The sequence below is a fragment of the Pollachius pollachius genome (genome assembly GCF_949987615.1).
Source record: "Pollachius pollachius genome assembly, chromosome: 11".
In the NCBI taxonomy this organism is placed as follows: Eukaryota; Metazoa; Chordata; class Actinopteri; order Gadiformes; family Gadidae; genus Pollachius; species Pollachius pollachius.
In genome coordinates this window covers 18,440,319-18,452,456 of record NC_136944.1, presented here as the reverse complement: position 1 = coordinate 18,452,456, position 12,138 = coordinate 18,440,319, and the positions used below count along the sequence as shown (strand labels likewise).

The following is a 12,138-nucleotide window of genomic DNA, read 5'->3' as shown; positions in this document are numbered from 1 at the left end:
CTGAGAGAGAGAGAGAGAGATAGAGAGCTAGAGAGAGAGAGAGAGAGAGAGAGAGGGAATGAAGGAGTGAGAGAGAGAAAGAGGGAGTGAGGGAGACATTATCTATTTTTAGCATTCTATATTTTATTGTTTAAAAAGATGTATGAACTTTTTTACATAAAAAATATTAATTCAACCTAACTTTTGAAACATCAGTACTTTATTTTTCATAATTTATACTCATTTGTAATACTTGTAGTATTTTTAGTAGAGAAAGGGCGGGAAAATTAGAGGGTGGAGACCAGGGACCGCGCGTGTGTGTGTGTGTGTGTGTGTGTGTGTGTGTGTGTGTGTGTGTGTGTGTGTGTGTGTGTGTGTGTGTGTGCATTATGTGGGTTGCAGGCCGTTGCCATGGCTGTATGTGTCGAATATTTTGTGGTTGTTGTGGGAGTTCCCGGGTCTGTTTCTCTCAAACACACAGACAAACACACACACACACACACACACACACTGGGACTCAGTTACTCATGTGAGTAACTGTTTAAGTTGTGACAAAAACATGAAACGCAGCACTTCTAAAACAAACACAAATGTGTTGAAACTGTTTAACCTTGGAGTATATCAACAGATGTGATATTTTTTTGTAGTTTATTAAATACTTACAAAACTTTTACATTTTGAAGTTAAACTTTTCTTAATATACTTATGTATTTTTGTATTTTTTTATGTTTTTTTATTATTTAGGAATCTTTGACAATGAAGGCAGACAGACAGAGAGAAAGACAATCAGGGAGAGAGAGACAGATAGAGAGCCAGACCGAGAGAGAGAGGTAGAGAGAGGTTGGGGGCTTAATAATAGAGAACTGCGAGTAAAGGGGAAAGACAAAAATAGTTGTCAATGAAAAATGAAGGGGAGGGAGGAGGGGGGGGGGGGGGGGGGGGGGGGGGGTTGGGGTTGGGTGTGTGTTCATCCAACAGGGTGGGGCCGGTGGGCGGGGGGGAGGAAGCCGTGAGTTGTGGAGCTCAAGACACTCCAACTCCACTCCATTCGGTCCCGTGAAGCGCAGCTGCTTACAACACCTCCTGCACCTCCTGCACCTCCTGCTCCTCGCACCCTTACAACAGTGAGTTTTATCTTCACCTTAATCCTCTGAAATCCTTTTTTTTTCTTTCTGTTGAAACCGGTGTGCTGAGGAAGTTAGATTTGAACTAGTCCTCTGGAACGTATTCAGTGATAGATCCTGCGTTTTGTACGAGTCATAATCAATTCAAGCCTACAGGAGACAATGTTCAGTTGTCATCAGTTCTACAATAATAATCAATGTTCTCTCCCATGCAATCCCCCCAACACACATACACCCACACTTCCAGTTGTGCTCAGGCAACTTTAAATGAGTTGAGGTGAAAGGCTTTAGTAAACCACGTTTGTTTTAATGTTCAGAGTCTGGCTCTAGAGAAGACAACCTCCTCTCCACTTGTTTAATAAACACTGTGGGAATCTCCAACGCTCAGGTCCCCGTCGGACACGCCTTGCCTTGGAGGCGACCGGGGAGGAATGCCCTTTTTGTTGGGATTCAAAACTTCTCTGGCCCCTACCTGTCTGTCTGCCTGTCATTCTGTTTGTTTAGTTTAAAACTCTCAGATTAGGACTCATCTCTGGTGCCGGGGGCCCTGCAAGGGGAAACATCTAGGGAGTTTGAATGTGCAAAGTGGGGGCATTGTACCAGAGTGTGTCCGTGTGTGCCTGTCTGTGTGTGAGTGCGTCCCTGCGTTCATGTGTGTGTGTGTGTGTGTGTGTGTGTGTGTGTGTGTGTGTGTGTGTGTGTGCATGTGCGTGTGTAGCGGCCCCGCCCTTTCTGCCACTCCTTTTCAAACGATACAGGAACCTATATGTCTAATGAGAGCACAGAACGCACATAAAATTGGCCCACATATGTATAGGAACATGCTTAAAAGTGTGGAAGAACATGCTGCTCATGTCTGAAGTATGATTAGACACCTCTTTCTTTCTAAACTTTTCTGTGTGTCTGTGTGTGTCAGTTTTACTTTTCAAAGTTTGGGTGTGGGCCAGATGGGTGAGGCGTGTGTGTGTGTGTGTTTTGTAGCGGGAGGAGAGGGATAGAGAGAAAGAGAGAAAGAGAGAGAGGAAACATTACAACAGTCTACGTGCCTCAGCATGTCTTTGAGCCTCCAATTAAATACACACCTTCTGTAACCTCTATTTCTCCCACACACACATGCTCTCCCACAAACACATACCCACACTCAAACACACACCCACACACACACACCTATGATACCTGTAACCCCTCTATCTCTTACCCTATCTCTCCCACCCCCCCCTCCACACACACATTCACACACCCTCTCTCTCTCCCCCTCTCTCTCTAAGCCACACCCTGAGCAAGTGCTTGTGGCAGTTTATCCGACTATATAAACTGAACTAACAAGTTTCTCTTGCTACCCTCCGTCATTCTCTCTCTCTCTCTCTCTCTCTCTACCACTGTCTCTCTCTCAGGTCACCATGTTAATCCTCTTGGCGGGCATCTTTGTTCTTCACATCATTGGCATCATCATGTTGCTGGTCGCCACCATCGACAATGTGAGTACAGATCGACCAATCAGCATTAATCCCTCCAAAAACACACACACAGTTTGTTTTTTTCAATGCAACATTCAACCGACGCTTAGACACTAAAACATAACAACACAGACACACTGCAACTCACACACAATAGACACTAAAGCCCCTGTGCCTGCTTATGTCTGTGTGTCTGGATGTCAGTTGGAACTTCTAAAGCCAGCTTCCAGCTATGCATGCACATACATGTGTAAGCATGGCATTCCAATGAGGTGAGCATCTTGCATACCTCCGCATAGTGTTGGAAAGAAGCCGACATCTAGGGACACATTCCAATCATCAGCACCAACATGGGAAAAGTACACATAATATACATACACACACACGCACACACACACACACACACACACACACACACACACACACACACACACACACACACCACACACACCACATATTTAGCATGCATAACATACACATATCAAGACACATACATATTCAGCATACATGACATACACATACACAGATAGATACATACCACACATACATACACCAGACAAAGCCATTCTTTCAGTGCATTTAAATGCACACAAAACCTGTTTTTAGGGGAAACGGATATAACCAGGTTTCCTAACTAAACAAAGTAGGCTGGTAACATAACCCGGGTTCCTCTGCTCACAATTAATAGTTGCCCTAGGTAACCCCATCGTAATCAAATATTTATTAATTTAGTGCATACACCAAACATCCGATATTTACTCACACCCTGCTGGAAATACACAGAATTTCTTCATGTTGGGTGCTTACAACTTATTGGTAGTACTCGTTCAATTGAGAGATGTGAACATCTGGAGCATCTTGATGGGCAAAAAGGCAGCAATAGCGATCTTTTAAAAAACAATGATCTAAAATGTGCATGTTAATGAACTCATTCACGCACGCACGCACACACACACACACACACACACACACACACACACACACACACACACACACACACACACACACACACACACACACACACACACACACACACACACACACACACACACACACACACACACACACACACACAGTTAGGCCGGCTGGACTAACTCTTTTCTCTGTAGGCTTGGTGGGAGACGGACATGATTTCCACCGATGTCTGGTTTCGCTGGATAAAGATGAGCAACGGGCTCTGGAACCAAACTGACCTGCCTACAACCCACACCTACCCCCAGGGTAAGTCCTAGCACACCACTTCCTGCACCCGAACGACCTCCACCCCAACCTCCAGGGAAATTCCCCAGCCCTCAATATTTTGTGGAAGCTCAAAATGTCGCCCAAACCCAGGTCGCAACGGTCACACGATGGTTCTTAGCTTATAATACCAGTTATTCCAAAACACACGACTACCAGCGGAAACATTATCCAATGTCCAGCCTTCGCTGATAAATGCTTCCGCAACATTTAAAACAAACTGTTGACAACCGTGCTAGAAAACTGTTACGCTACCAGCTAAAACAAACGGGTACACCAGCTCTGTTCCTATCATGCTCCTCTTTGGACAAAGAGGCTAAATATTTGCAAGAGAGCTTGTCAATTAAAAAAAGGGCGCGGCAAATGGGCGGTTGGTGCAGAACAACACATGACAGAGCTGAGGGTGCTGAGGATACATGGTGAAGTGGTTTGTCAGGCTTTTGATAATGGTTTGTCAAAAACATATTTGAAAGTAGCTTTAAATAGTGATTGTGTCTTTAGTGGTCACATTATGACTACGCTCGGTGTAACTCTGGCGTAAAGTTTTGGTTCTAGAAGGTTTCCGTACCTCTGCAGGAAATGTCGGACAGTTAGATGTTTGAGCAATTAAAAAACAACCAAAAGTAATTACAGGATATTTAGGAGGTTCTAGAAGATGGTCATGATCTGAATGAGTCACGGTGGTGTTAGTTGGGCGAGTCCACATCATAACTGTAGCGAAGTATAACACATGTCTCTCTCTGGCGCCCCCTGCAGAGTACCTCCAGGCAGTTCAGGCCAGCTCGGTGCTCGCATGTATCTTCTCCATCATTTCCATCCTGGTGTTCTTGGCCCAGCTCTTCACCCTAACCAAGGGCAAGAGGTTTACCCTCTCTGGCATCTTCCAGCTGCTGGCCGGTGAGTTGTCTCTATTTTTTAATAATTCTGCCTAGCAACAGTCTGCCAGGCATCTCCATAGGACTAATGAACTTATACCATCACCAAAACCATGATACTATAGATGTCTGCAACTTTAATTTCCTCTTCTTCAGCTGTCTCTTTCTCTCACTCTTTTGTTCTCCTCCATCGCTCACTCGCCCCCTCTGTCTCTCTCTCTCTCTCTCTCTCTCTCTCTCTCTCTCTCTCTCGTCTCTCCTGGACACTACTAACATTCTCTCTCTCTCTCCCCCAGCTCTTTCCATCATGATTGCAGCGGCCATCTACACTGACCGCTTCCACCTGAAAGAGAACAACGGCTGGTACGGCCACTGCTACATCCTGGCCTGGATCTCCTTCAGCATCACCTTCATCTCCTCCATCATATACTTCGTCTTACGCAAGAAGACGGCGTGAGAGACACATGAGCCCGATGGCCCGGCCGCAGTAACCGTGTTGATTTAGACAGACACCATGGCCAGCCCTTTAATACCATAGGTCAGTCTACTGGAAACAGCTGCCCTAGGTCCTTCAACATGCACAGTGTCTCTGGAATATGCTACGTTTTTGATTCAGTTGGCTGGGAAAAAAGAGCATTCTTCCGATAATAAGTGTAGAACCCTTGGTATAATATTCTATATTGAGGGTTTTCAGTGGTTGAGGACCAACAGGCAAACTCAATCAATCACAGAGTGGTATTCCAGGTGTCAAAATATCTCGGGTGTCGTCGTTGTTGACGGACCCGAGATTTTCTGAGATCCAGTGTCTCAAACACACACCCGATAGCATTGCAGACTGGTATCTCGTGTGTGTTTGATTGTTTGTTTGTTTGTTTGTTTGTGTATTTAGCTGTGGGTACGAGTGTGTGGGACTTTAAAAGGGGAGAGTTTATTTTGAATTTGTTGTAGCTAGTTCTTCACGTGACTATTGTATATAAGCGCTCTGATCCTACTTCATGCCACGTTTCTCTATTGTTATGGTCTGATCGCCCCGACCGCTCAGTCCATCAAACGACCCCCGGGAATGACCAATGAAATCAAATCGATCATTGATTATCATCCATCAAACAATTCAGCTCAGTACCGTGCTGTGTAGGACCACACGTCGGGTAACTGGTATGACATCTCGATTGAGATGACCCATGACAGGAAGTACAGATTAAGGTTATTTAGATGGAATGCTCGAAAAAACGTTGAAAAACGTTTAAGGATTTTAAATTGTTTAAAATGTTTTAACACTGAGCCTGGTGGATTGTAGAATATGGAAATTTGCCAACAACATCATAACCTGTGTTTACTGGACTTCAAATGAATAATGATGAAATACAAATTCATCATTAAGATTCAATAATAATGTATTTGATCAGTAGATTAATATCCACTGGTTAAAAGAACGATAGAAACCACTCAATTTGTGTAAATATATTTCCCATAATATTCTTTGTGTAAATCCTTTATTTTTGTTATCATTATTTTCTCATGAATGGAAAGGTGATTATTTCTAATACAGTAAAACTTCCCAAAAACATCCTCTTGTTTCCTGTCTCTCGTTGTAAAACTAGTACCATGATGCTAAAAGCAGCCGGATGCTAAAGCCATCAGCGAGCAGCAGCGACATGAAGAGCTGCTCTCAGTTTAGACATGTCTGACACAATACTTAAGGCCAGAATATTTCCACACATATACCAAAACAACTTAAATGTGGTTTTAGTCTGCCAATCCCAAGACAGACGATAGTCATGAGGAAAGCTTAGCTGCTTTTCAATGGTTATCAGCAAAGTCAACAACAGAATAGCACATTTTAGCAAATGCTTAAGAGATTGAACTATGTCACTATGAGACTTAAAGGTTGTATCAGCAATGTTGGGTGACGTCACTTCTGTAGGTATTTGAAGCGAGATCCCAAACAAACAGAGCCAGCTTGCCCCTCCCTTCCGCGTTTCGTGCATCCAGTAAAAACTGTAATGAACGCAGCGCAAAACCCCACTAGACCCACCCCTTTTGGTGATTGGTTGGAATACTATTTATTTTGGTTTTGAGTGGTTGGTAGTACCATTTGTTTTTCTGTGCAATCTCGGAGCATAGGCTGCCTACAGAGACGCGTTTTTTTGTCTTCCTGCTCATGGGGCGGGCAGATAGCGGATCATGAGGAAAGATCTGATGAATGTGATAATTTATGTCTCGGTCTAGAATTGCTGATACAAACTTTAAAGGAAAACTAAAAGGATAAACTAAGGGATATTTATATGTTTGTTTTTTTAATGGGTCCTTTTGTCGTTTTGCCAACTAAGGACTTGCATATTTAGTCATTGTGATGACTTCAAAGTAAATACATTATATATTATTTTGAATAAAAATTAATTAAGATTCCACACATTTGTGCAATTACGATATTTATCCTGCGACCACTTCCTGTATGTCCACATTGATTGCGTGTACATGAGAGGTAGGTGGGGTAGAAGGATGTGTGGCTTCACCTATGGAGGCGTGGCCTCCGAGACGGAGGCGTGGCCTCAGCGCAGCATGTCGTCGTCCTCGCCCGGCGATCCCCGCAGCGACTCCGGTCGGCCCGCTCGGGGGGAGACGCCGGGAGACGGGGGGGGGGAGGTGTCAGAGGGGGGGGAGGGGCGTGGCATGGGCGGGGGGGGATGGCGGCCGGGGAACTTGGGAAGGGGGAGGGACTTGGTGAGGATGGGGGTCGGGGAGGCAAGCCGAGTGGGTGAGGTGGGGGGAGGGAGGCGGGGAGGAGGACGCGGAGAGCTGGGGGTCGTAGTAGGGCGAGAGGTGGGAGAGGGGAGGGGGGGAGTCGGGGTAGGGCACGGTGTAGTCCGAGGCGGAGGGGTAGCGGCGCCCGACCATCAGGACCTTCTTGGTGTAGCTGTTGAGGGTGGAGACCCCCGCAGCCATGCACACCGTGAAGCCCACCCAGGCAACGCTGGAGGAGACACACACACACACACAAAGAATACATATAATAAATACAAACATACACACACAGTACATACACACACACAGTACATTAAAGCAGTGTACAACTGATGTGGAAGTGTGATTTATGTCTCGACAAACTGTCTTGACCTTTCTGAATTACTAATAAAGCCAGAAAGTTATCACACTGTGTGTGTGTGTGTGTGTGTGTGTGTGTGTGTGTGTGTGTGTGTGTGTGTGTGTGTGTGTGTGTGTATGTATGTATGCATGTATGCATGTATGTATGTGTGTGTATGTGTGTCTGTGTGTGTGTGCGTGTCTCACTAAAAGGCCCAGGAGTATCCGTAGCTGTGTGGTTTAAAGTCTTCTGGTCCCATGGAGACGGTGGTCTGGAACACCTGCATGAACATCATGTGGGCCACCATACCTATCAGACCTGCACACATACACAAAAAACAAGGATAGGCACATACACACACACACACACACACACACACACACAGAAATGCCGCATGTGCACACATATAGAAAAAAACATAGTGCAAATATATATAACATACACATATATAGTATAACATACAAATGATCTATTATTTTAATAAAGCTACGGAGGGCGGGACTACAGTCAGGAGTAGGGTTGGGGCTTGGGCCCGTACTGAGGGCGGAGCCGACTCAAGGGGAGGAGCCAGGGCTAGGGGGTGGAGCTAGGCGTGAAATGAAGGTGTTCCACGTCAGCTCACCCGCCAGGACGGTGAAGATGGCGGCAAAGGCGTTGAACAACTGTCCCCAGCGGCGGCCGGCCGGGGAGCACGCCCCCACGCACAGCTGGAGGCACAGGAGCAGGCAGCTCAAGCACAGCAGCCCCATGTACATGAGCTCCATGGTGACCGACAGCCACATCATGGCTGAGGACCAATCAGAGACAGACAGAGAGACAGCGAGACAGAGAGAACCAGACAGACAGAGAGAAAGGCCGAGAGAGACCATTAGGAGAGAGGAACAGGTGTTTAGACCACTGAAAGAGGAGGATGCATAGACCAATGAGAGAGACAGGTGTTATGACCAATGAGAGAGATGGATGTATAAACCAATGAGAGTGAGAGACAGGTGTTTAGACCAATGATAGAGATGGATGTATAGACCAATGAGAGTGAGAGACAGGTGTTTAGACCAATGATAGAGATGGATGTATAGACCAATGAGAGTGAGAGACAGGTGTTTAGACCAATGCTAGAGATGGATGTATAGATCAATGAGAGAGATAGAAAGGTGTTTAGACCAATGCTAGAGATGGATGTATAGATCAATGAGAGAGATAGAAAGGTGTTTAGACCAATGCTAGAGATGGATGTATAGACCAATGAGAGAGAGAGAGAGAGAGAGACAGGTGTTTAGAGAGAGACATGTTTTTTCTAAACAGATGTCACACTTAAACTGTCTGAACTTTAGACCAATGAGACAGACAGCCTTTAAGACCAACGAGAGGGAGAGATACAAGTGTTTAAAGCACTGAGAGAGACAGGTGTATATACCAAGGAGAGAGACACACAAAAACACCCGACAATACACACAAAACATTGCAGTATTGCAGTACTATTGTAGTCCTAAGGCAGGTTGACCTACCTTTCTCTGATCGAGGAGTCAGAGAGTGGAAGCTACGACACTTCTCCTCTGGAAGAGAACAGACGCTTGTTACCACAGAGACAGATATGTTTGGAGATGGGGAGGAGAGGAGATGAGGAGGAGATGAGGAGAATAATGGAATAGAGGGAAGAGGAGAGATAAGGAGGAGACGAGAAGAGATTGGATGAGGAGGAGAGGAGAGTAGATGGACATGAGGGGACCAACAACAACATTAAACAACATCAAATGTGTTATTGTGTTTACATGAATTCTTCAAAGGTCTACCTGGAATATTATTATTTTCAGTACTGAGGTCAAAGTTCATGTATTCAATCTTGTATGAAGAGGAATCATTCATTTATTTGTTTTTTTGACGGTTTAGGTCTCATTAACTCTTCACCAGGTGTGGAATAGAACTTCAATAAAATAGTATAAATTAGACCTTTAGATTTCAGAAAGCACCATTCTAAATCCTTGATTTTTAACGTCTTGTGATTTTCTAAATAATTGCGCAATGAGTAACTTTTGACCCGACCTTGTGGTTAGGATATCATTAATCTTCTCTCACACATAATCCCTCCACAGGTCCGGATGTTCACCGCAAAATCTCCACACGCACGCTAATCTCATGAGAGGTCAGCTCAGGCCAAACTCACCAAGTCACACACACACACCTAAGAACTTAATTCACATTTCAGTCCAACTAATGAAATAAATCACTACACACACACACACACACACACACACACACACACACACACACACACACACACACACACAGCTTGATAAATCACATAATAATCAGAAGGCTCAACCTATAATTTCTCAGACAATAACTGGAATATTGTAGGATAGGCCTACATTATATCGGATTCTTGACTAGAAGTTTTTGAACATATCTTTTTATAAACATAGCATTATTATTATCTGTGTGCAGGGTAGGGGCGTGTCCAGGAAAGCAGTGGGCTGTGGTGGCCCATGCCTCCCTCAAGTGACATAATCTGGTAGTTAATAGTATTTGAATCCGTCAATCTAAATGTAGACTACGAAGATGTAGAAAAAAGGTTCAAGTGTGTTCATGGTGGTGGGGGGGGGGGGGGGGGGGGGCTGTCCTCACCCCAGGCGTCCGTGTAGATGTTCTCCTGGCAGCAGTAGAAGATGCCCACGTGGAACTCTGGAAAGACGAAGCGGTCGTCCCCGGTTTCCCAGGAGAACAGCTGGTCGGAGGCGTTGGCCATGCCCGGGACGGGGACGCAGCGCCGCTGCCGGGAGAGCGAGCACAGCGGCTTGGGGACCTTCTGAACCCCCACGCACCAGTAGGACGAGGTCAGTGCCGCGCCGCCCAGGGCCAGCGACGCCACCGTCTGGGCGAAGGACAGCCGCGGAGAGCGGATCCGCTGCAGGATCGTCATGCCGACCGGCGGGCTGTTCAGAGTTTCAGCTGGTTATTGTTTTTGTATACCTTTTTCGCATTAGTTTGAGATTGTCAAATGTTACTGTGCCAAGCTAGGAAATGCAATAGATCTGCAATGTTTGCTAGTAACTATTGCACACTATTCAAAATTCATATTTCACATTTTCTACTGTCTTCCCTAATGCCGAAAATGTTAAACATATTCTTGTTCTTTATTGATTATATCTTAATTTATAAATATATATTTTTTAAAAAGCAACCAGCATGATAATAAAGGGTTAATACTATTATACATTTTATAAAAATACACTAGGCTACTCACATTTTCTAAGGTCTTTTTTTCCCCGTCTAGAGCGCGGGGGAGGTGAACGTGCGGTCTTCCATCACTGAAGAGATTGGTTCACTTTTCATCTGTAACTCTTATTTAGCTGGTCAGATTATACACACACCTTTTTAATCCGCCCATGCATCTCTAAATCCAAAACAACTCCATCTGTTCCAATTTATATCCACTATATCTGAGAAAGACCGATAGGAGAGAGACGGGTGTTTAGACCAATGAGAGAGAAAGGTGGTTGGACCAATGGAATAGACTAGTATATTGGCAGAATATATAATCATAGCTACACATTTTTAACAAATACTGGACACCTAAGTCACTTTTTTTATTCATAAGGGTCAACGATTTATATTGTGTCATTTACTGACAATAATGGTAAAGGACAAGTAATTATATGACCTAGTCCAAGGTTTGATTAACTTTGATTAACTTAAACCTATCCTTTCCATTACCTCATTGTACAATAGCTCACAGGCTCACATTTTCACCGTATAAAAACATTACCATTTTATTATATTTTAAGACTATTTTATAAATTTACATTTTGTACTATTATTTTATTCTTTAAGAATTACGCATCTTATTTTAGTTTTGTGCTTTTGCCACGTGAATGTACGTTTTCCATGCCAATAAAGTTTTTTGTATCTTCAATCAGAGCGCCAGTAAAACAGACAGACAGAAATCGGCCGGGGCGGAGAGGGAGATGATATGCAGCTTGAGCGGAGTCCATCAGCGGCAGTCTGTGAAACAGCGACCTCTACTGCAACCAGAGGGCGGTTGTTTTTTTTGATTAGGACAACGACGCGCAGGTTCACAAAATTAGAAAGAAGAATATACAAAATAAATAAATATACATAAAGACAATGGAGTAGAAAATCAATAAATCCCCAAAAATAATGCTTTTCTAAAAGCCTTTATGGCTTGGCATCTCAGCCCTGCTTAAATGTTCTCCTGTCATAATAAAGCAAATAGTATAAAATACTGATAAAGATTAACATAGGAATTTAAACTTTCAACCATGCAGTGAAAACGTGCATAAGGTGAAGCCAGTATAAAACTAAGTTTAAGTATGATACGTTAAACACTTTCTTAAATGCCTTCTGGCAAACATTCAAAAAAA

The 12,138-nt window shown here is 44.2% G+C and overlaps 2 protein-coding genes across 2 annotated transcripts; one reads left to right on the top strand and one right to left on the bottom strand.

Annotated features, from left to right (window-relative positions):
- The first annotated feature begins 977 nt into the window (after positions 1 to 977).
- Positions 978 to 6,241, top strand: LOC307082328 (epithelial membrane protein 1). Its single transcript, XM_079745863.1, has 5 exons — positions 978 to 1,103; positions 2,498 to 2,581; positions 3,670 to 3,781; positions 4,556 to 4,696; positions 4,971 to 6,241. Exons 2-5 carry the CDS (start codon positions 2,504 to 2,506, stop codon positions 5,129 to 5,131), a joined length of 492 nt encoding a protein of 163 aa, XP_079601989.1. The 5' UTR covers positions 978 to 1,103; positions 2,498 to 2,503; the 3' UTR covers positions 5,132 to 6,241.
- A 1,723-nt stretch (positions 6,242 to 7,964) lies between these two features.
- gsg1 (germ cell associated 1) lies at positions 7,965 to 10,676 on the bottom strand (the record flags this gene model as incomplete). The annotated part of the gene is made up of 4 exons (XM_079746173.1): positions 7,965 to 8,077; positions 8,382 to 8,546; positions 9,265 to 9,312; positions 10,382 to 10,676. The coding sequence occupies 4 exons, from the start codon at positions 10,674 to 10,676 to the stop codon at positions 7,965 to 7,967; spliced, it is 621 nt and encodes a 206-aa protein (XP_079602299.1).
- Positions 10,677 to 12,138: the final 1,462 nt, after the last annotated feature.

Coding starts and splice junctions, on each gene's coding strand:
- LOC307082328 (XM_079745863.1), top strand. CDS start 2,504: ATGTTAATCCTCTTGGCGGGCATCTTTGTTCTTCACATCATTGGCATC. Junction 3,782..4,555: donor AACCCACACCTACCCCCAGG/GTAAGTCCTAGC, acceptor CGCCCCCTGCAG/AGTACCTCCAGGCAGTTCAG. Junction 4,697..4,970: donor CATCTTCCAGCTGCTGGCCG/GTGAGTTGTCTC, acceptor TCTCTCCCCCAG/CTCTTTCCATCATGATTGCA.